Source organism: Melanotaenia boesemani, chromosome 13, assembly GCF_017639745.1.
Source record: "Melanotaenia boesemani isolate fMelBoe1 chromosome 13, fMelBoe1.pri, whole genome shotgun sequence".
In the NCBI taxonomy this organism is placed as follows: domain Eukaryota; kingdom Metazoa; phylum Chordata; class Actinopteri; order Atheriniformes; family Melanotaeniidae; genus Melanotaenia; species Melanotaenia boesemani.
In genome coordinates this window covers 25,669,770-25,691,946 of record NC_055694.1, presented here as the reverse complement: position 1 = coordinate 25,691,946, position 22,177 = coordinate 25,669,770, and the positions used below count along the sequence as shown (strand labels likewise).

Sequence of the window (22,177 nt, the reverse complement as noted above, 5' to 3'; positions counted from 1 at the left end):
TTAACTGAGCCGCTTACAAAAATAAATAAAAATAGAGAGAGGTGGTGGTGGTGGTGGTGGTGGGGGCTCCGTTTTGTAGCTGGAATGAGGTAAAGTAACTTCCCTGACAGTCCACTGAGCCATGTGCGGGATTGTGGTTGTTAATATGTGTGCGCTTCAAAAGTGTTTAATGTGTGAGGAAGCAGCCATTTTTGGGGGAGTTCTCCACGCATCTGTGAGCAGAAAATATGACAAACATAAACAGTAAGATTAGTTGCTTAATTAATGGTGCTGTCCATTATTTTTAATCTCCAGCAGAGAAAGCAGAGGCAGGCGGAACACAGGCCTCAGACTTCTGGACAACACAGACTACCAAAACAAAGAGAGGGAGAGAAATGAAAGCAGAGAAATTGGAAAATGGAAAAGACACAAAACAGACCAGAAAAAGCAGAAGCATCTGGCATGGCTTCAAGACTGATAAGCAAGATGCTTTTATCGCCGCTAAGCCACGCTTCTTTATGAGTTAAGAATGATGGTTTTGTGTTTCCTTAATGGCTTTGGCGATACATATGAAGCACTGTTTGTCCTATGCGCCATTTTCTTTCTGGGCTGTCATCTACAAAGAGCTGGTATCTCTACAGTGCTTCAGGCTAGTAATTAGAAAATCTTGTTAACATCTTGCAGAAAGTAGCCCCCAGAGGAGGCAAAATTAAGAAAATCCAATACTGTTTCTGTCTTCAGAACTAACACGAAGAAGTCTGCAACATCATCAACAAATCAGACATGTTTGTACCATAAATGTCGTTCTCCAGCCTTTTATTTCAATCTCAAAAAGCAATAGCAACACTTTTTAATGGAGATCAAAGTTGTCCAAAATTTAGACAGCAATTAGTTTTTATTATGTAGCAGCTACTTCTTTACACAAGATTAGGATTAGCTTATCTATAACTTGTATGAGATGCGTCAAACGATCAGCTGTTGCTGAACTTAAAATGTTCATTCACAGATAACTGTGGCATTATTAGTTTATGTTAATGTGGATTTTTATTTCCTATCAAGTCCATTTTTCCACTATAATCAAGAAAAATGTTGTGTCAACCTAATATTATGTGGATTGGGGCAACAAAGTCTTCGGTGAAGAAATTAAAACAAATCTTACTGAAACAAGGTTCTTATTTATTTGTCAAGAATAAACCTGTTAAAAGAACCCAATTAAACTAAGAAAAAGCCCCAGTAATTTAGTTAAATCGACTGTAGGAGATTATATTGACTCAACCCAAATGTAGGAATGTGAATGAATAGAATGGCCTGATGCTGAAAGAAATAAATGTTCAAAGTTACATGAGGTTGTTTTTAATTCGAAATTAATTATTCAGAATGAAATTTTTGGAATTAAAGTATTCCCCTTTGCGTTTACATGGAAATAGTCATTCTGAATTGAGGTTTACAAGGAAAACAAGTTTTATCGTTTTTATTCAGTTATTTTTCTGGGGGTTGGGAAGGGCTCTGATTGGACAGGGGCCGGACGTGATGTATTCCAAGATTATTATAGTTAACAAAAAAAAAAACAAAAAACGAAAACTGGACTTAAAAAAAACATTCTCATTAAATGAAATAAAAAAACAACAACAAAAAAAAACAAACAAGAGTTTTAAAGGCAAAATAAGTAACATTGACACCTAGTGTTTCAAATCAGAACTGCAGTCGAAAGAGAAAAACATGGAGAGCGTTCTTCCTCCCTCCCCCCCCTCCCCATCGTTTGTGAGAGGACGGTTCTTTTATACAGTCTATGAAGGATGGAGAACATAGCACCAGCAAACATCATGATGATGAGCGAAGATGATTCACACACACAATAAGTTGCTATGCTTTGCAATGCTAGCGCTAATTTCATGCGCTAATTTATGTTAACATAAGAGTGTAAACAAAGGCTACATTAATCAACGAATGTCACACAGCGACAGTTTTCCCTAAGTCTCACTTAATAAATTAATTTGATAGTAATTTCATAAGTTTATAAGGACAAACACAGTATTCACTTGGCCCAAACATCATTACATTTGTTGTTGTAAACTAACAGGCCGCCAATTTACTCCACTAATACATCCATACAGTCACACAAATTAATTTAATGAGTGCTGAGAAATAAATTAGACTAAAATCTTTGTACATCATCATCACGATAAACTTTTTGGTTAATTTAAGTAAAACTCCGGTGTTTACCTGCTGAGTAGAAACTTTGCCAGCTCAGACTTCTCCACCTTTCAAAAGATTCTCCAATATGCCGAGGCTTTTTAGGTTTTTCTGAAACTATTTCTGGTCTGCTTCTTTTACTAGCTTCCATACCTGCACGCTGCTGCTCCTTTGCCGACATAAAATACCAAAGGCTGCATTGTTGTTGTTAGGCAACTGTGGGGAGTCACATATGATTGGTAGGCCTGTCGCGATAAGCAATAAGTCAATTAATTGAACGATAAGAAAATAAGAGCACGATAAGTTTGCCGGCCGCGATAATTTTTATTAGTCCTCCCTTTACCATAAACTGTGTATGACAATAGGTTTCACTATGGCGTATTTCGACTCAACGCTCTGGTTTGTTGCGGAGTGATCTCTCTGGTGTCATACTTGACTGCAGCATGTTGCAGCACGAGCCGGTAAGCCGCATTTGTTTTGCAGGGCTGCCAACACGCAATGGCCGTGAGACTTGCGCATTTAAGTGGCTTCTCACGCTCTCGCGCTAAACCTCCGATTCTCATGCTGAAATATGTAAATAAGTCGAATGGAGAAATAATAGATGCAAGCACCTCCTCTTTTATCATTTCGCTGCTCCCCACATGTAAGCAGAACACACACATCTAGCTTACGACGTCAGTACAAAGCCCCCACTTCCTGGTCTACCGTAATAACCCCTGTAATCCGCAGGCACATTACGCAAATAGAGTCAGCCTATATACTAGTGTTGTGCGATGTGTCTAACTTTGTGTGTGCGATCCAGCAGCTCAGTGCGCGTGAGAGTGAGCGTGAGCGCAGAGGGAGGAGAAGAAGAGCTTATGAGGAACGAGAGTAGCAGAAGAAGAAAAGGTGTGAAGAGAAGAGACGGAGCGGTTAGGCAGAACAGTCAGGAAAAACAATAACGGTGCGTTATAATAAAGCCGTTTCTCAGCACAACCGCTGTTTCCTTTTTTTTATGGTGCTCCACGCCGTGAGCGGCGAGAGAAGAGAGTAATTGGGAGTTAACCCCGAAGCCAACTCCACTTCGGCCCTGGAGAGGACGGATCTCCCCCGTGTCCTCCGACTACTATCGGCGGATAAGAAGCGGGAATGGTTAACACTAGCGTATTTGACAAAATACACATTAAGAGCAATGCCGGCTAATCGAGAGGTTTGGGAGGATTCCCAGTGGGCTGCATTACTTTTGGGCCGGCGTCCCGGCTTATGTGAAAAAGGCGCTTTTATTTATTTAGTTTATTGATCTTTGAAAATGTGTACTTGCATTATTATTATTATATTAGTTGAGAATGGTCTCAAAATGACACATTAGCGCTTTGCGCAATATTATCGTTTATCGCGATAATTTCTGAGAAAATTTATCGTACAGCTAAATTGGTTATCGTGACAGGCCTAATGATTGGTTAAGGAATCAGGAAGTTGGAAAGAGCAACATGGTGCACCCAAGTTATTCTGGCACGGAACTCTTATTTTGAAGGAGAAAAACTTGACAAAGACGTTGTTGAAGTAAGAGACAGATTGTTTATAGGGAAGCTTCCTCTTATCCCTCACAGCAAATGAGTACATTTTAAATTATTTTTAAGGAAAAAATCCCGAGTATTCAGCCATTAAAAAAAATTAAAACTAACTGAAACTGTATTGCGTGTTTACAAAACGAACTAAAACGAACTAAAATGAAAGCAAAAATGTCCTTCGTTTTTGTAAATTTATTTCATACATAAGCCCTCGGGGTTGATATGAAATCTATTCACTTCGCTCTGCCGGATGAACACCAGGTGGCTGCATCGTACCACACCTGAAGGTCAGTGACGTCACATGTCTACAGAGTGTCCGCCCGCGGCGGCTAGTGTGATGCTACGGAGAGAGTTAGGAAAAAGCAAGGAGAGTCCTACTTGGGACTTCTTTCATCATGACCATGCCAAAGATAAAAGTGCCTTGTAGAAGAAGCAGGTGGTACAATTTGTGGAAGAAAAAAAAACCCATGAATCTGAAAGAAGTACCTGGACCAGGTAGCCTCTCTGCCCCCCTTCCCGGAAAGAGAAGCTTCAGCCAGGCCGAGCAGTATGGGGGAGGAACGTGAGTCACAGACACACTGTCAGTTACACACACACACACAATCGCACACGCACACACACACATACCGTCACACACAAAATCTGGAAAAGCTGAATTTGAGAGGCTTTAAATTCATTTTTGTTTACAATGTTATATTTTCCTCAGAAATTGTGGAAGAAAAGAAGTCTGAAACTAGAAAATCTACACTATATAAGCGCACATTCCTTTCTATGCCTGCAAGGTGAGGACCCATCTGTTTGCATCTGGAGGGAGGGGCTGTTGGGTTTTTAAAATTTTCTTTAACAAGGACAACCTCTCTGTCATGAAAAACATAACCTGGTTTAACCCTGTAAAGGGAGTTATGAGCCTTTTTTTTTACACACAAAATCCCGTTTTTTAAAAAAATTTAAAATATACAAATTTTATCATTAGTATATGTAGTTTTCATCACAATTAAATAATACTGTGTTGTTTGCGGCTCAAAAAACACATTTTGGGTGCACCGCCCCTTTAATCAATTTGTTTTCTTATTTACTGGACTTATTTAAGAATGAATCCCTTGAAAAACCTAAACTTATAGCATTTATACTATGTGAGTATATTTCATGATGAAAACATGCTGCTGCTGATATTTTTGTAGGGCTGTATCACCAATGCTGGAGTTGAACTTTGTGCTGAGGAGTCAGATGGCTCCTCTCCTCTTTAGCCTAGAAGAAGCAGTGTACATGAATACTACAAAGAATTTAAAGCTCTTATTTGTTAGATATTTTTCCACAGAGTTCATCTTAAAGAAGATTTTTATTAGGAGGGTAAGCTTATGGATTCTGATTTAAACTACAATAAATCACAACTCAACCATTTGTTTTTTTTGTGTGTGTGTTTTTGCAGTGATGCTTGAGCACATAGATTTTTTCTGATTCTTTGAATCTTCTCAGATTTAACACGTTCTTCTATATCAGATATGTTATATAAGTGAGTTGTCACTAGTTGAACCAAGCAGTACATCTTTCTTTTGTTGTCACAACTATGCTATTATTTTGATGTCCATGTCCCTCATAGCATTAGACTTAAATGATTGTGAACATTTTCAAAAAACCATGAGATATTTCTTTCTTTTTTTTTTTTTTTTTTTTTTGTTGTTGTTGTTGCAAATCCTTTAATTTCATTATTATCTACTTTTATGGAGCATCACAATTTTTTGTAGGGGGTGGGGGGATTAAACATAAATATATTACTAATTGTATCCTTGATAGATGGTTTTCCTCGCTTCCAGTGTTTATACTAAGCTAAGCTAAAGCCCTGCTGGCTTTAACCTTGCATGTAGCAAACAGAAATTAAAGTGGTTTTGAACTTCTTAAAAATAATGAAACAAAATAAAGAATTTACTGTTCCATTTTAATATTTACAACTTTTGTTATTAACTAAGCAAAATCAATCATTTTGCACTGTTTTGCAACATATACGTATAAAATACTGTGAAATAAACAGGTCCATTTTTATCTGTTAAGGCAGGCTTTGACTTTTGACATGTTAGAGGTTCCGAATTCAGGAGAAGACTGTTTACTATTACAGGTCTGATTAATACTGGTGTGCTGGTGAAAAAGAGAAAGGCAGAGATGATAACAAGAGAGCGAGTGCAGGAGAGGTGAAGAGGAAAACAGCTAGAGAGAAAGAGGTGCTTCTTATCTCCAGCTTGTAGCTAGTATGCACCTGCATCTTGACAGATTTTCAATTGACTGAGGGTACACATCCTCTTCTCTCCTATCTTGTATCTATGCACTCCTTCACCCATCCACTCCTATCCCTCCCTACCCATCACAACCGCAACCAGAAAGAAAGTCTGTACTTGTAATCAGACTTCACTTTGCCTCTTGTAAACACTGACGAGGAAGCAGAGCAGGTTTCTACAGCAGCCCTGATGAATAGGCAGACCTTCTACAATAGGAATCATTTTCATGAACATTTGCTGTGATGCTGTGTTTAGAGTGAAACCGCCTGCTTGTAACAACAGTCTGATACACAGTAGACAAAAATACCACAAAGAAAAGAAGTGTGTAAAACCTGTAAAACTACTCATTTTCACATAAGTAGTTCTGCACTGCGCATCAGATCTTTACTTCATTCCATTTAAAATGAACTTGTGTCCTACATTTGAATTATCTTCAATGCTGCCATTATTCTTTTTATCTCTTCATTCCTAAACGTTTCGTCTTTTATTCCCACACTCATGCACAAGCTTCTTATAGCTTGGCATGAAATGTCCAATATTTTCCCTCAAATAATAACGTTTTTGCAGCCATCAAAGGTTGCATGGTTTTCTAATTGCCCCACTGGGAGGGTGCAAAGACCCCACACAAAAATACTACTAGGCCCATTTGTCTCAAAAGCATTAGGTAATTGCACTGTGGTTCTTTGAACAATGCTCTCATTAAACCTCAAATGTAGAATTAGAAAACTGACAAGTTAATGACCCTTTGAGTTTCTTTGTGCTCATATTTTATAAACGCTATGATAAAAACACTGCATGTACAGCAAAAGGAGCCCCCCTTAATTTATTATAAAACCTGTGGGAGGCAGATGGATAATGGATTATTTATACATTTTGATTATTTTGCTTCTCTAACAAACTCTTATGGGGACATCTGCCTGAAGCCTAAACAGATCAATCGGTTATTTGTTAAATAAATTTACGTATAATTATTTGTTGTAATCAGACGTTTTTGATCCAAAAATTTGAATTAGAAACTTGAGATTGTTCAGAGCTTCAGGAAATGGACGAATACCATGTTAAATAAAAATAATGTAATAAGCTTTCAGTCAGCTGCCAATTTAAGCAGGGTGTCATCCATCTGTTAACAGTGTGGGATCAAATTTACTAAGATACACTTAACATCACGACAGGTTTCCTTTAATAATCTTTCCCTTTTCATGGAGAAAAAAAAAATCTGGTTTGCTATATAGTTCTTTAAATTCTCTGACTAAATTCTAAATTTGCAAATGGAATGACTTTCCTGTCACAGCATAGCAACAACTGCATGTCAATCACGCAGTTGGCTTTTTAATTTAGACAGTGGTCTCGCCTTGCCAATGTTTCCAGCCTTTTTGCAGACAATTTGCAGGATGTTATCCTCTGACAGGCTGGGAATATCTGACAAAAAGTGGCTATTAAGGCTTGCTCAAATTACTACACTACATGTATGTATGCATAATATGTTTTAATCAGATTAATCATAGCTTTCAAATTAATCACAAATTTTAAATCATTTCAAAATAATTAATCACCATTTGTGGCTATGCCTGAAATTTGCCCGTTTCTACTGTATTGTATCAACAGAAAGAGCCGCTGATACAAATATTTACTGTTAACTTACGTTCTCTTGGGTAAACGTCAGATGTCCAAGGGTCAGTAAATGCAGCATCTAACGTACTTCTATATGTTGTTCAAAATCATCTCTACCATGTTCTAGATCATAATTCAGAATTTATATATCATCTCACCAACCATCTCCATGGTGATAATTTCTGTCATTAAACCAGCAGATGTGATGATTGAAGTTAAACAGCCAACATTGATAAAGAAACTCTGATAAAACTGATGATCTGGATAAAAAACATGTTTTTCCTTTGATCATCAAAGTGTGAGTATTTGTGCAGCAGTAATTAAAGTCCTACAGCAGCATCACCCAAAGTAAACACCTGTTGATAAACTATATTATTGGCCTTATCCATTAGAACTTTTCTAGACCCGCCCCTGCCTAGCTGAAGTATAAACACTGTCTACCACCAGCCAATAACTGTGTTAGAGAAGGTCCTGCCAAAAACAATACTTTGGGTTGAATATGTGACGGTGTGAACCATGAACCGCTAGTTTCCTCCTTCTCAGCTGAACGATAAACAAACGCAACATGAGAGGAGGAAGAGGAACAGCTGCAATCCACAAACAGACGACCAGAGAGCTGCTAGAGCAGACACGCTGGTCTGGGGACAGGGCGGGTCAGTCCATAGCATCAACGTCTTCGTCTTGCAGGAACTGCTTACACACTCCAGCCACATGAGGTCTAGTATTGTCATGCATTAGGAGGAACCTCAACCGCACCAGCATATGGTCTCACAAGTGGTCGGAGGATCATCTTGGTACCTAATGGCAGTCAGGCTACCTCTAGCGAGCACATGGAGGGCTGTGCGCCCCCCCCCAAAGAAATGCCATTACTGACCCACTGTCAACCTCATGCTGGAGGATGTTGCTGGCAGCAGAACTTTCTCCACGGCGTCTCCAGACTCTGTCACGTTTGTCACATGTGCTCAGTGTGAACCTGCTTTCATCTGTGAAGAGCACAGGGCGCCAGTGGCCAAGTTGCCAATCTTGGTGTTCTCTGGCAAATTCCAAACATCCTGCACGGTGTTGGGCCGTAAGCACAACCCCCACCTGTGGACGTCAGGCCCTCGTACCATCCTCATGGAGTCTGTTTCTGACCATTGGAGCAGACACATGCACATTTGTGGCCTGCTGGAGGTCATTTTGCAGGGCTCTGGCAGTGCTCCTCCTGCTGCTGGGTTGTTGCCCTCCTACGGCCTCCTCCACGTCTCCTGATGTACTGGCCTGTCTCCTGGTAGTCCCTCCATGCTCTGGACACTACACTGACAGACACAGCAAACTTTCTTACAACAGTTTGCATTGATAACCCATCCTGGATGAGCTGCACTACCTGAGCCACTTGTGTGGGTTGTAGACTCCATCTCATGTTACCACTACAGTAAAAGCACCGCCAGCACTCAAAAAGGAAGAAAACATCAGCCAGAAAGCAGGAACTGAGAAGTGGTCTGTGGTCACCACCTGCAGAACCACTCCTTTATTGGGGGTTCCTTGCTAACTGCCTATAATTTCCACCTGGTGTCTACTCACTTTACACAACAGCATGAGAAATTGATTGTCAATCAGTGTTGCCTTCTAAGTGGACAGTTTGATTTCACATAAGTTTGATTGACTTGTAGTTACATTGTGTTGTTTAAGTGTTCCCTTTATTTTTTTTTGAGCAGTGTATATATATATATATATATATATATATATATATATATATATATATATATATATATTTGTAAATGTATATTTGTATATTTGTGTGTGTATACATATATGTATGTACGCAAATATTTTGATGCAAGAGCTAATGATACATTCTGCCTTTCATATGGAATATATGCATATACAGTATCCCACAGAAGTGAGTACACTTTTTTGCTAATATTTCACTATATCTTTTCATTGGACAACACTATAGAAATTAAACTATATACTATATTCCATATGAAAGGCAGAATGTATCATTAGCTCTTCCATCAAAATATTTACCATGCCATTTGAGGAGAAAAATTATATTTCTACAAAAAAAACAAAAAAAAAAAACCTCAGTGTTGAAAATAAATAAAAACTAAGACTAAATCTTGCAGGTCGAATAAAGGGGGGGAAATATTTGTTATTTGCCAGATTGCTGGGTTGAACAAACAAGACTATGTAACTAAGGAGAGTTACAGCAGGTCAAAGAGACTATTAAAAAAAAAAATGTCAGTGTTTTGGTTGTCTCCTACTTTTCTCTTGATGCTGGATATCAATTCCACTCATTAAGACTTCCAGTAAGCTTCCAACTGACTCACCAATCTAGTCTGTTTTTGTGTTAGACTTCTTTCTGTCAGCTGTTACAGTAGACATGTGCCACTGCAGAGAAAAAACAAGCCATTTTTGCTGCTCTAACCACAGCATACTTAATGTAAATTGGCGTACAGACCCAGGCGGTCATGTTCCAACTGAATCTGAGCCGAGCCGAAACAATCAAAACATACATCTACTGCCGAATAATTAGACATTGGGACTGAGCACAGATTAAATGCTGACATTTTTTTTGGATCAGTATTATCTCATCTCAATACATAGGCACTCCTCTGTGAATACACACATTTACACAGGTCCTGACTTTCTCAAACTCTAGTACGCCAACTACAACTCAGTATTTACTGGAAGGATTAAACTGTGGATTACCACATTGCACACATGCACTCACATGGCAGCACATATAAACGCATACTTAAACAAACACAGAATAACATGAAGTGAAGCCTGAGGCGGGTTACAACTCAGCCATGTCTTATTCTCCTGCAGCCTTGTTTTCCAGCTCTGCACTGACAGAAACTTGACTCAAATGGGTTTAAACTGTCAGTCTCAGTAGTTTGGGTATCAGACTTTTGAATAGTCTTACTAATCTGCAAACTACTTTTAGGAGTTTTTTTTTTCCCTAGTGGGTTGCAGATGGGTGAAATCAATAAGACATCAGAGCTGTCCACACTATGAATCAAGGCCTTCTTTATATCTAGGCAGGCTGTCATTCCTTTTGTTGAATTTCTCACTCCTACTCAACACACTTTGAAGAAGAGTGCTGTTATATACCTTTTAGCGATTTTATTGTGCTTGAGAATTTTCTTTTTCTTCCAGTGTGGAAAAAAAAAAGCCAAAAGAAAATTCAATGCATTTACCAAACTCAGATCAAAGCAAGAACACGATTACTTTAGGCTTGAAGATGTTCATTATAATACATGCAACTAATACCAAGTTAACAGTGACATCTCCAGCAAATAATGACAGTTATATGGTAACAAACTATAAATTTCCTTCATTTAATGATTAAAAATAAAAGGACGCAGGAAAGCTCTCAAGATCCTGATCAGGCATATAGCAGTTAACTATCAAACACCAACATTTATTTAAGATACTTTAGCACCACATGCAGCGACATTTCTTTTCCCTAAACACCTTAATTCACTCATAACGCTAACCCGGATGTCAGGGTTAGACTAGATTATATCATGAATGAGAGCCTAATCCACTCTCTTATACCTATATGAGCAACATATAATTTGCCATGAAGTCAGTTTCACACAGGAAGTTTGGAACGTTTCATCTTCTCGGGTAAAACCTTTGGGGGATTTGCGGGGGGACACCTGAAGCCCCATTATTTCCCTCCACACACAGAAAGACACAAAATATCAAAAACAAGCAGAGGATTACAGATATTATCATAAAATGCTCACTAGAGGTAAAGCCTTCTGCTTCTCATCATCAAAACTACAATTACAATCCGACTGTAATGCTGGGCTTTTCTTACAAATCTTCTAATAACAACATTCAGTATGTCCCTCTAGATGATCTTAGAAATGAAGTATTGTGAATGATGCTAAAGAAGCAGAAGTGTTTGTGCACTGTATGTCAGCACTGTAAGTCCAGCACTTAAGGCTGACTTCTTTATTTATAGATTGAGGAATTATGGGTAAAACTATTGCTGGGCAGCAATAAAAAATGTTTTATTACTTGATGCATTCATCACTTGTTATTCTGTGATTAAATGCAATTAATGGTAGTGTGCTTCAAATAAAGAAACATTTTCTAAACCTCATTGTTTAACATCGACGTCTATGTGTAATGATCAAAAGACAATCTTAAGATGTATTAAAATGCGGTGCTGCGAGTGATGCTGTAAAAATTAGGTTGTACCTAATTTTTTGCTGCTGCACCCAAATTAAAAAGTTAAGCGCACCAGTGCAACCAATGCTAAACGTTAGTCTGGAGCCCTGTTTGAATAAGCACATATTCACATTAATTCTGTATTCAAGGTGAAAACTCCTAAACCATTATAAAAGTAGTGTGTACATTACAGTATTTGTTACTGTTAAAAACATAAAGAAAATCTGTTTTTAACTTTAAAAATTATAAACTTAGAATAAGTGAAATGCTGTAAAAAATAATAATCATAATTTTTGAGCTTTTCACTTTTTGCCCATGCTACAAGCACAGTACGTTGGGAATGAGTTTTCATTGAGTTTCTTTCCCCATGTACACAGACTGGAGATTCGGAGAGCTGGAAGAAGAACAGACACAACACCGGCCCACGCATGCCTACCACAAATGCTCTTAAATAGTTGAGACCGGTGATGACATCCATCCCAAGCCAGTACCACCCCCACTGTGACCAGTGGTTTGTTAGTATCTGTATTCAGAGCCAGTGAGCAACAGGCTTTGAAAAAAAAAAACTGTTAACGAGCGATAAATACTTATCAGCGTTAATCAATTAAGCTTTAACATGATAATGTGTTAGCTTGCACAGCCGTGATTAACACAAAAGGCTTAGTGTGACTCTGAAGTCAAAAAATGGTCCCCTGTACGATTTAAGGTACAGTGTGTAAGAATTACACATGTAGTCTTAAAGATGAAATTACATCACATGCACAGTTGTGAATTGCGGCCAAAATTCTTTCAGACATAAATATGTTTTTATCTGCGAGTGGATCCAGCAGCCTCAGGTGCAGCAATGACAACTTCAACTAACTACTTCAAAATCATGTAAATGTGGAGCATTTTCCTCTATGTGCCTTTTAAGGCCTTAGTTATTGCCGAGGGTGCTCTAGCACCTATCAAAGCTGGAACTACAGCTTTAAAGCTCAGAGGGTTACTATTTCACACAGTTTGTTCATTCAGACACCGTAGTAAAAATATTGGCACAAATATGGCAGCAGCCATGTCTGTGGAGCCACGACGAATAGTTATAAATGGCTCATTCTAAAGTAATGAAAATATTAAAGTTATTTTAGTAAAGTGTTAGACACCAATAGAAACAGTTGTTAATGATATATTCCATTTTTTCTTTAACTGCCCCTTGTAGCTTATGCGTTTTTTGGTTTGAGAATTTCTTACTGAGGATGTTTCATTTTACCAAATGGCCAGGTTTCGGACTATCCCTTAATGGTCCTTCTGAGAAAGAGTTTTGTTAGATGCATTAACAAACGGCACAAACAATGACTGGGCAGGAAAATTGTCTGACCCAGTTATGGTGGCAGTGGTTCAGGTGGTAGTGCAGGTCGTCCAATGACCCCACGGTTGGAGTTAGAATCCCACTTCCCCAGTAATAAGTAAGTAAGCCGTTGGTACACATTGGCTGCCACATTTCCATTAGTCTGCCCAAGGTTAGTCTGCCACATGACCAAGCATGACTAAGGAGTGAATGAGTAATGAATCCAATGTGAGCACAATGAGTAATCTATTATTATCATCATCAACATTATTATTATTATTATTATTATTATATATCAGTTAAAACCTAAATTAAGAAAACAGTGGACTAACATGGATGGATAAAGCTAACTAATGTGGAATCCAAGAAAAACCTGAATGATCTTGTTTCCATGCCACTGGAATATAAAAGTCTTGTTACATGTGCTACAGATGCTTTATTTAAATTTTTAAAAACATGCCTCGATTAACATCAAGAAGATCTGAGCTGCAGCAATAAAAAGAGTTCATTATGTGAAAATTAAACAAGTTAAAAATCTTACTCAAATAAAGACACAGGCAAACGTCCATATATATATATATATATATATATATATATATATATATATATATATATATATATATATATATATATATATATATATATATATATATATATATATATAAGAAATAGGAAAAAAAGGGATAAAAAGACTTATTTTGCCTACATTCATAAACACCTGCATCTTAGAGTTAGCTTTTCTTAAGACTTGTAATTTCACAGCAAGACAAGGTCTTGTCTCTAATGCCAATTACATCTGTGTGTAACACAGTCTGCGGCGGCGATAATTAGCTATCTTTTTTCCGGCTGCGGCTCATCACAAGTCTACAGTGAGGATGGGGAAATGGGCCATTGTTGAATTCAGCTAAATTAAAGCACCCAATTAAAACATTTATCGTATAAGTCAGTTTGCTCTGCACAACGTTTGCATTTAACTAGGCAAAAACAAATAAAATATCACCATCTTAAGGTGCTTATTAGTCTGCTATGTGGATGTAAGTGTGCACGACGAGAGCATGCCAAAGGCTCCAGGGTATAACAGCTCCTTACCTTTGCAGCTCCAAGTTGGTTTATGATTGGAAAAAAAAAGTGTGCACATGTGGAAATGTGTGTAGAAATGGATTTGTCAGGCTATCGTGAGGACGTGTTTTAGTAGGGACTTTTTGGGAAAGTGTGGACATTAAAGCTGGTGCTCACTTTCTGGCCACACATTTAAAAAAGCTGTTTAGAGCAAGTTTTGGGGTTAAGGATGTAAAATCTTTGCCGCATGTCTCACCGGATGTTTGCTTCAGTCTTGGAGGCAGCTTGGTGGAATTCTTCTTTGCTCTCCTCGTATCTTTCACAATTCTAATGATAAACAACACAAGAAGACACAAAAATGACTGTTATTATCATTTAGTTATTATTTTTTTTTAATGATTGCATGCATTTCAGCCTTATAGAATAAAACAAGTATACTAGAATACAGACATTTTTGTCAATTTCTGTGGAGGAAAAACACCCAAGATGCATGTTTGACCAAAAAAAAATCTTGAAATAAAGCAAACTGGTTCATCCTGTTTCTAATATTTAAACCTAAATATTCTGAAATAAATGACTGATTAGAGGATTCTCTAAATAGCAAGGTTAATATAAAACATTTTAACTACTAAATCTAGCACATGAGCAGCAACCTTCAGTCTCTCCTAACACAAAGAACAACCTTCTTTTAAATTATATTTAACTTTTAAACAGCTTAATTACTGTCAAGATGTTTCTCTCTCATTTACGGCATCTTTTTTTTCCTCACACCACTTTCTCTCTTCATATTGTGCTATCCAGACTTGTTAGTTCAAAGTAACAACTCAGACTCAAATGTAATTTAAATTCAACAGCATTGCTTCATAGTAAAACATCAGGAAAAGTTGTCTATTCATCATGAGAAAGGTTACATGATTATACCCTCTTTTAATAAGAGTAAAGCACAGCAGTGAAGAGCTGCATTACTCATAATTAACATAATTAACAAAAAAGGCTACAAAGTAGGTACAACAATAGAGTGGAGAATTAAAAGAAAAAGCTTGTAGATTTGATGTGAAAACTTGTGAATGCAATTATTGATCACCCTTACCCTTTCCCACCCATCTGTTCTGCTCTCACATCTTCAGACAAAGTTAACTTTGGCACAAATAGCTCGCAACGAATGTGCCAAAAGTAAGAGCAGTTTCATCACGCTCGATGTGTGAGAGCAGATTTGTGTGCTTGCAGCAGCAGATTCAAGAAGCTGTAATCACCGAGAAGAAGCTGTAATGGAAAGTGAACACTTTTCATTTCTCATGTTTGTATGATCTTTATTTGCAACAGAAAATTTAGACATAGACGTTAAGATTTTTGTTGCGCACATGCTCACATTGCATTCTACAAGTTTTTACATCAAATCTACAAGCTTGTGCATTTTGGCACATATTTACCTTCATATATGTGCATGTATAATTTCATTAAATTCAGCTTTATTTGTATAGTGACAAAGTCACCTCAATGCACTTTACAGACATAATCAAGTCAAGTCAAGCCAATTTTTAACAGTGTTTATACAAGCCAATTCATAAAAGTGATTTCCTATAAGGAAAAAAAGGGGGGGGGGGGGGAATAAAGCAACTTACCCTAACTAATAAATCTATTTAACCAATTTAATTTGTTCTCCCATTAAATAACATTAGACACATAAGAGAACATGCCAAGGACTACAAGCTATGACATAATAAGTGGCTGGCAGTGACACTGCTTCAATAGATGCTAAAATTAACCCTGAACAACAAGTCTTCAAGCAATGATGTCAATATTAAACACATCTGTCTTCAAAAGGCTCATTTGGCCTCACTACTAGAGGTGCCCTTTGAGTAAATTAAGAGATTTAAAGAGGTGCAGGATCTATCTTGGGGATACATTTAATGTGAACTGCTTCATGTCATCTTCCGTTTTGGACAGTATCACTTTATTACAAGATCTCATTTAAAAAATAACATTAAAAATTGAAGAAAATGAGCAACACAGTTTTATTAAAAAGCTGGATTAACACCCGCTGACAAAATGGAGTACCCATGTAAAGAGTGTGTGTGTGTGTGTGTGTGTGTGTGCACTAACGCACCTATCTAAGAGTGGACTAATCCGTCATTACACACTCACTAACAGGGGACCATGAAGCTAACAGGGGACATTTTTTAGGTCCCCTCTTGGACATGCTTTAAATCATGTTAAAAACATGTAAAAAACCATCTGGAGAATTTTTACAACTTTAGCCAAGAGGGGACCTGGATGTGTGTGTGTGTTAAAGTTAATATTCAGCAGTCCCCCTGCTGGCTGAGGGGTAATTTTAACGACCCATTCACACACGTCGCTTTTTACACTCCCCACTTAGCATATGACCGGAGGCCTTTCAGACTACAGAGTGACTGATGAACAGGCAATTTAGGTAGCAAACCTCCTGACACTAAGCAGGCTAAGTTTAAGGAAGTTTGAATTCAATTTTTCATACACATATGTATGTATGTATATATATATATATATATATATATATATATATATATATATATATATATATATATATGTAATGACAAATACTTTATTAATCCCACAGGGAAATTCAACAATGTAGTAATAATAAGTAATAATTATGAGGAGGTCAATTTCTGTAGGCTGATGGCTGCTGTTGCTGTTGCTGATGGCAGGGATGATTTTCAGTACCTTTCATTCTTACAGTGGACTTGAAGAAACTTCTCACTGAACAGACTCTGTTGTTTGATCAATGTGCCAGGAGAGGGTGTAAATAATCCTCAAAAATCTTCTCTAAATGTGTAATATATGTTTTTTGGCCCATCGGGCCATGTCAGAAGGTCCCCACTTGGTTGATATGGAATGACAGGGGTCCACTGTTGGATGGTACAGAATGACACAAGTCCCCACTAAGATGGCATAGAGTGACATATACACTCCAGATTGAGTGAATGAAGAAGAAACTGACTTACAGTTAAAATTTATTAATTGGATCTAATTTAAAAAATATGTGTAGAGAGTATTTATTTATTAAATTAAACAAAGTGAAAAATACTTTATTGATCCACAGGAAGATAAAAAAATGTTTTTTTTTTTTCCTCTCTCACCCCTTTTTTGAAACAACAATAAAATAATAATAATAATAATAATAATGACTAGGAGGTCTTGTTCTGGAGGCCGATGGGTGCTGGCAGGAATGATCTTCTGTACCTTTCAGTCTTACAGCAGACCTGAACAAGCCTCTCACTGAACACACTCTGTTGTTTGATTACCGTGTTGTGTAGAGGGTGTAAATAATCCTACATAAGCTTCTATATATGTTCTGTGGCTCATCGGGCCATGTCAGAAGGTCCCCACTTGGTTGATATAGAATGACAGGGGTCCACTGTTGGATGGTACAGAATGACACAAGTCTAAGATGGCATAGAGTGACATACACACTCCAGATTGAGTGAATGAAGAAGAAATTGACCTAAGTAAAATTTATTAATTGGATCTAATTAAAAATATGTGTATAGTGTATAGTGTGTATAGTGTATATATATATATATATATATATATATAATTTCATCTTGTTGAATACAATCTATTTGTGTACAATTATCGGTCCAGAGAGGGAGAGATGGAAAAAGAAGGAGAGGAGAGAGAGCGAGGTCGGGAAGAACCAGGTAAGAATATAATTTAGGGGAGCCCAAGTCCAGTCCTGCAGAGCTTCTATCCTGCAGCTTCTAGATGCATCCCTTCCCCATCACACCTGAATCTAATGGCTAAATGTGCTCATGCACATGTCATTCAGCTCTGCAGAGGCCTGCTAACCAGCTATGCGTCTGATTCAGTTCCTGATGGAAATTATCCAGAGTTGATGCTTTAGTCACAGATTTTCCCAAAAAGTTTGTGCTTTTTTCCCACAAATGTGGGAATGAAACTTAAATGTACTAAACAGTCAGATTGACTGAGTACTGACACTTGTTTTTCTACTTAAGCAATGATTTAAAAAGGTTGTAAATCTTGTTCTAGTAAACTTAAGTGCACCATAGTTAGTTTGATAATTATTGAAGGTAATTTTTCAACAGCGAAGTTGTGGCTAGTGAAATCCACTAGCCACAGTGACTGGTGAGCAAAAAAGTTGATGTCAAGCCCTGTATATACATATACACACACACACACATATATGTATATATATATATATATATATATATATATATATATATATATATATATATATATATATATGAAGTGAAAAATACTTTATTGATCCCACAGGGAAATTCAACAATGTAGTCATTTTTTCTCTCTCACTCCTTTTTTTTTTAACGACAATAAAACAACAACAATGATAATTATAATGATAAAGAAGTCTTGTTCCGTAGGGTGATGGCTGCTGGCAGGAATGATCTTCTGTACTTTTCAGTCTTACAGCGGATCCGAAGAAGCCTCTCTCTGAGCACACTCTGTTGTTTGATCACTGTTGTGGAGTAGTAAATAATCCTCCATGATCTTCTACATAAATAGGTTCTGTGGCCCATCGGGCCATGTCAGAAGGTCCCCACTTGGTTGATATGGAATGACAGGGGTCCACTGTTGGATGGTACAGAATGACACAAGTCCCCACTAAGATGGCATAGAACGACATACACACTCCAGATTGAGTTAATATACTGTAGAGGAAATTAACCTAAGACACCAGTTTATTGGAGGGTATGGCACAACCATTGTATACATATTCTAATAAGTACATACTCCTACCCACTCCTTTTAAGGGTCTATCACTAATAGTATTACTGCCATATTCATTTGCACTTAATGCACAATAAACAATGAATGATTATGTACACAGTAATCTTTATAATGGCGGTTAAATATGTCATAAGAATTGAATGGAAAATTATAATCTGGAAATCAGAGCTGTCAAAAGTTCTCACATTCTCTACTTAAGTAGAAGGGCAGACACTTGTATGAACAAAAATGCTGGTAAAAGTAAAAGTACAGGTTGAAAGTACTGTTGAACTGGAAAATAATCAAAGGTATTTACAGGTAAATTTATATAATATAAGACCATGCAAAGATTTTATAGGACACCAGTTAGATTGAAAAGATTTGGTCTCAAGTTTGTTCTTCTATGTTGGAAGTGTTAAGATAAGATACTTTGATGCATTGTCTTGATTGGGAAGAAGTGTGCCGCTTTGTCAGAGATTGTGTTTAGTTTGGGATAACGAATCAATCCCATTTTCCCATCCTAGTTCTTTTTGCTTATTGATTTTCACACTTGAGATTTACTGTAAGTCAAAATTCCTTTTTCTAACATGTGCTTTAATACTATCTGTCTTTATTAGTCTTTACAGTGTAAACACCATTTTTGCATTTGTTGTTTTTAACATTGTAAAGTGATGTTTAGGGAGATTATTACATGATTTTGTAATGCGCTGAGAAAAAAACACATCAAATAACATGATTATATTACGTTAAAATAAAAATCTGTTTTTTGTGTGTATTTGAAAGAATAGATATTGAGCTTGATCATCTTTTTAACATTACACTGCTAATTTTCTTTGGAGGAAAAATAGACTGCATATGTCACTTGCAGGCTTACTAATAACTAATTTACCATTCATTCTTTTGTCAAAGTGAGCAAAACTCAAGGAAGAAGTGGCCATGTGTAGAACAGTCTGAATTATAGGTCAATATTTATTTGAAGTACTTTGAATTACATGCAATAACACACTACTAAACTGAGAGTTTCTCACTTGCTTTTGCCGCACTCCTGACGACGGAAATGGCTTTTCACGTAATAAACCATCAAGACAGCTTATTACATGAAAAATATCATAAGCTCACTATAAGAGCCCCCCCCCCCCCCCGTGGTAGTACAGACTTTCCACTCTCAGTGATAGTGCTTTTAACTGATAAATAAATTAAAAACAGCTTTTTCTTATGTCTTTTCAATAGTGCAATGTATACATAAATTACAAAGAACAAAAAATCTGTCCGTTGACATTGACTACCAACATTGTTACCCTTACACTGGTGCTCCGTTTACATGAACTACCCACAGCGTTACCCTTACACTGGTGCTCCGTTTACATGAACTACCCACAGCGTTACCCTTACACTGATGCTCCGTTTACATGAACTACCCACATTGTTACCCTTACACTGGTGCTCCGTTTATATGAACTGAGTATAGGCGAATCTTTTGTGACGTCAGTGTTTACCTTTTGCCGCATTGCATCACGGTATTGGGTGGCAAGAAGCTGCATCTGTTAGCTGGATTTCTTTGCGTTTGGAGTTTGAGGGCGATCTACTACATGGTTCACTCGTGTTGTGTGATTGGCTGTACGGCTCGTTGGGGGCCCAACAAAAAGTTTTTCCGCATTCCCACCGAAAAAGACCCCGAAAAAAGAAGGAAATGGTTACGTGCTATGATACGTGCTTTGATACCTGCAAGCCTCACTGGTACACGCAGCTGTTGTGAGTCCTATCCTGACCGCTGTTTCTACTTTAAACATTAAAGCTGCTACATGACTGCATGTTTCTCCTAGACTGGATTTGAAAGAAAAATTTTGTAAGATGTTATTATCGTTTTTCACGATAGACCAAACGCCATTTAAATTATAGTTAACAGGACCAATAAAATTGAAAAACAGTCATTAGATTTAAAATGAAAAATTCAAAGGCACTGATAAATAAAGCCTTACCCGGCTTTGCAGTCGCAGTGACATGTGATTATTTCACCGTTTTCTTGGGCGATCACCCACGGAAGATGCGAATCACGCTGTGACTCTGCTTGGCCGGGTCTGACCTCCGCTTTGAGCACGACCACTGATTTTTGTTTCACCGAAAAGATTGGCCCAACCTTTCTTGAAACAAAATAGTTATAAGCTTCGAGGCTTTTAAAAGCTTTTAACCTCTCGTGGGTGAAGGGTCCAGGGCTTTCAACTAAATAAGAATAAATATCTCCCCAGCACATCTGTGGCCAAGATGCAGGTGAGTCAGACCAGTATTTTTCGTCATCCCAGACTTCATATGGGCTTTGTATTTGTTCGATTTTGTCTGCAACACAAATTATTAGTTTCTCTCTAAACCTCCTCTGGTCTTCGGAGCTTAGCGTACTTATATAATTTGGATTTCGCCCGCTTACTTTCTTGTTTATGCTAGCAGGTTCCGCCATCTCAACAGGTCTTCTTGCCACCCAACCACACGCGCATGCGCAAAAAGATGTAAACAAAGATTCGCCTATATGAGTGACGCATTAAAGTTGCATGATGCAATTGATAGTTCTATCAAAACAATGATTATGAATGGGTATGGAAGTACTTCAACAGCGTATGAGCAGGACTGGTCTGCTGTACTTGTGCTGTTTCAGCATTGCAATTTCCCTGCTGTGAGACAAATAAAGGTTTTCTTATTCTTATTATTCTGAAACTTAATTTATTAAATTTTAAACAGCATTTAAAACTGGATTAAAGTGAATCATGTAAAACATGAAAGATTTTATATTTCTAGTACTTTTTGTCCATTAATGAACAGGAACAAAGGTCTGTGTCTCCATGCAACGTGTCAGCTGCAGGCTGTTTCAGTTGCCTCTCTGACCCAACGATCCAGTATTACTGGACATATGAAGCCTTAAATCTAGTTTGATGTTTTCCAAAATAACTACATATCTACTTACTTGAGTCTTGACAGATCCAGTTAAACAATATAAACTGATTATCCCAGTGATAAGTTTACAGGTAGGGTATAGTCATTGGCAAATTACTGAGCCAAAAAAAACATTTTATGACTTTTAGCAATGTAAAGACAAATGAAAGGACCCATGAAATATTTAAATCTGGTCTTGAGTTTAAAAAAAAATCAGCATTTTTTTGGATTAAAGAAATGTTGTAATATCACAACCTGGGGTCTAACAGAGATGAATGGTTTTAGAAGCGCTATTTCTATTAAAATTAAAATGTGCCTTTACCTCTGTCTATATTTAAAGAAATACATTTATTTTGTTGGTTTGCATTACA

At 37.4% G+C, this 22,177-nt stretch overlaps 1 protein-coding gene across 2 annotated transcripts in view; it reads right to left on the bottom strand.

Annotated features, from left to right (window-relative positions):
- chchd6a (coiled-coil-helix-coiled-coil-helix domain containing 6a) overlaps window positions 1–22,177 on the bottom strand; it is a 122,563-nt gene that overhangs the window by 35,488 nt on the left and 64,898 nt on the right. For both annotated transcript variants that reach the window (XM_042003646.1, XM_042003647.1), the window contains one exon: window positions 14,413–14,483. In XM_042003646.1, the coding sequence (XP_041859580.1) occupies window positions 14,413–14,483 (71 nt within the window). The remainder of the gene's footprint in view (window positions 1–14,412; window positions 14,484–22,177) is intronic.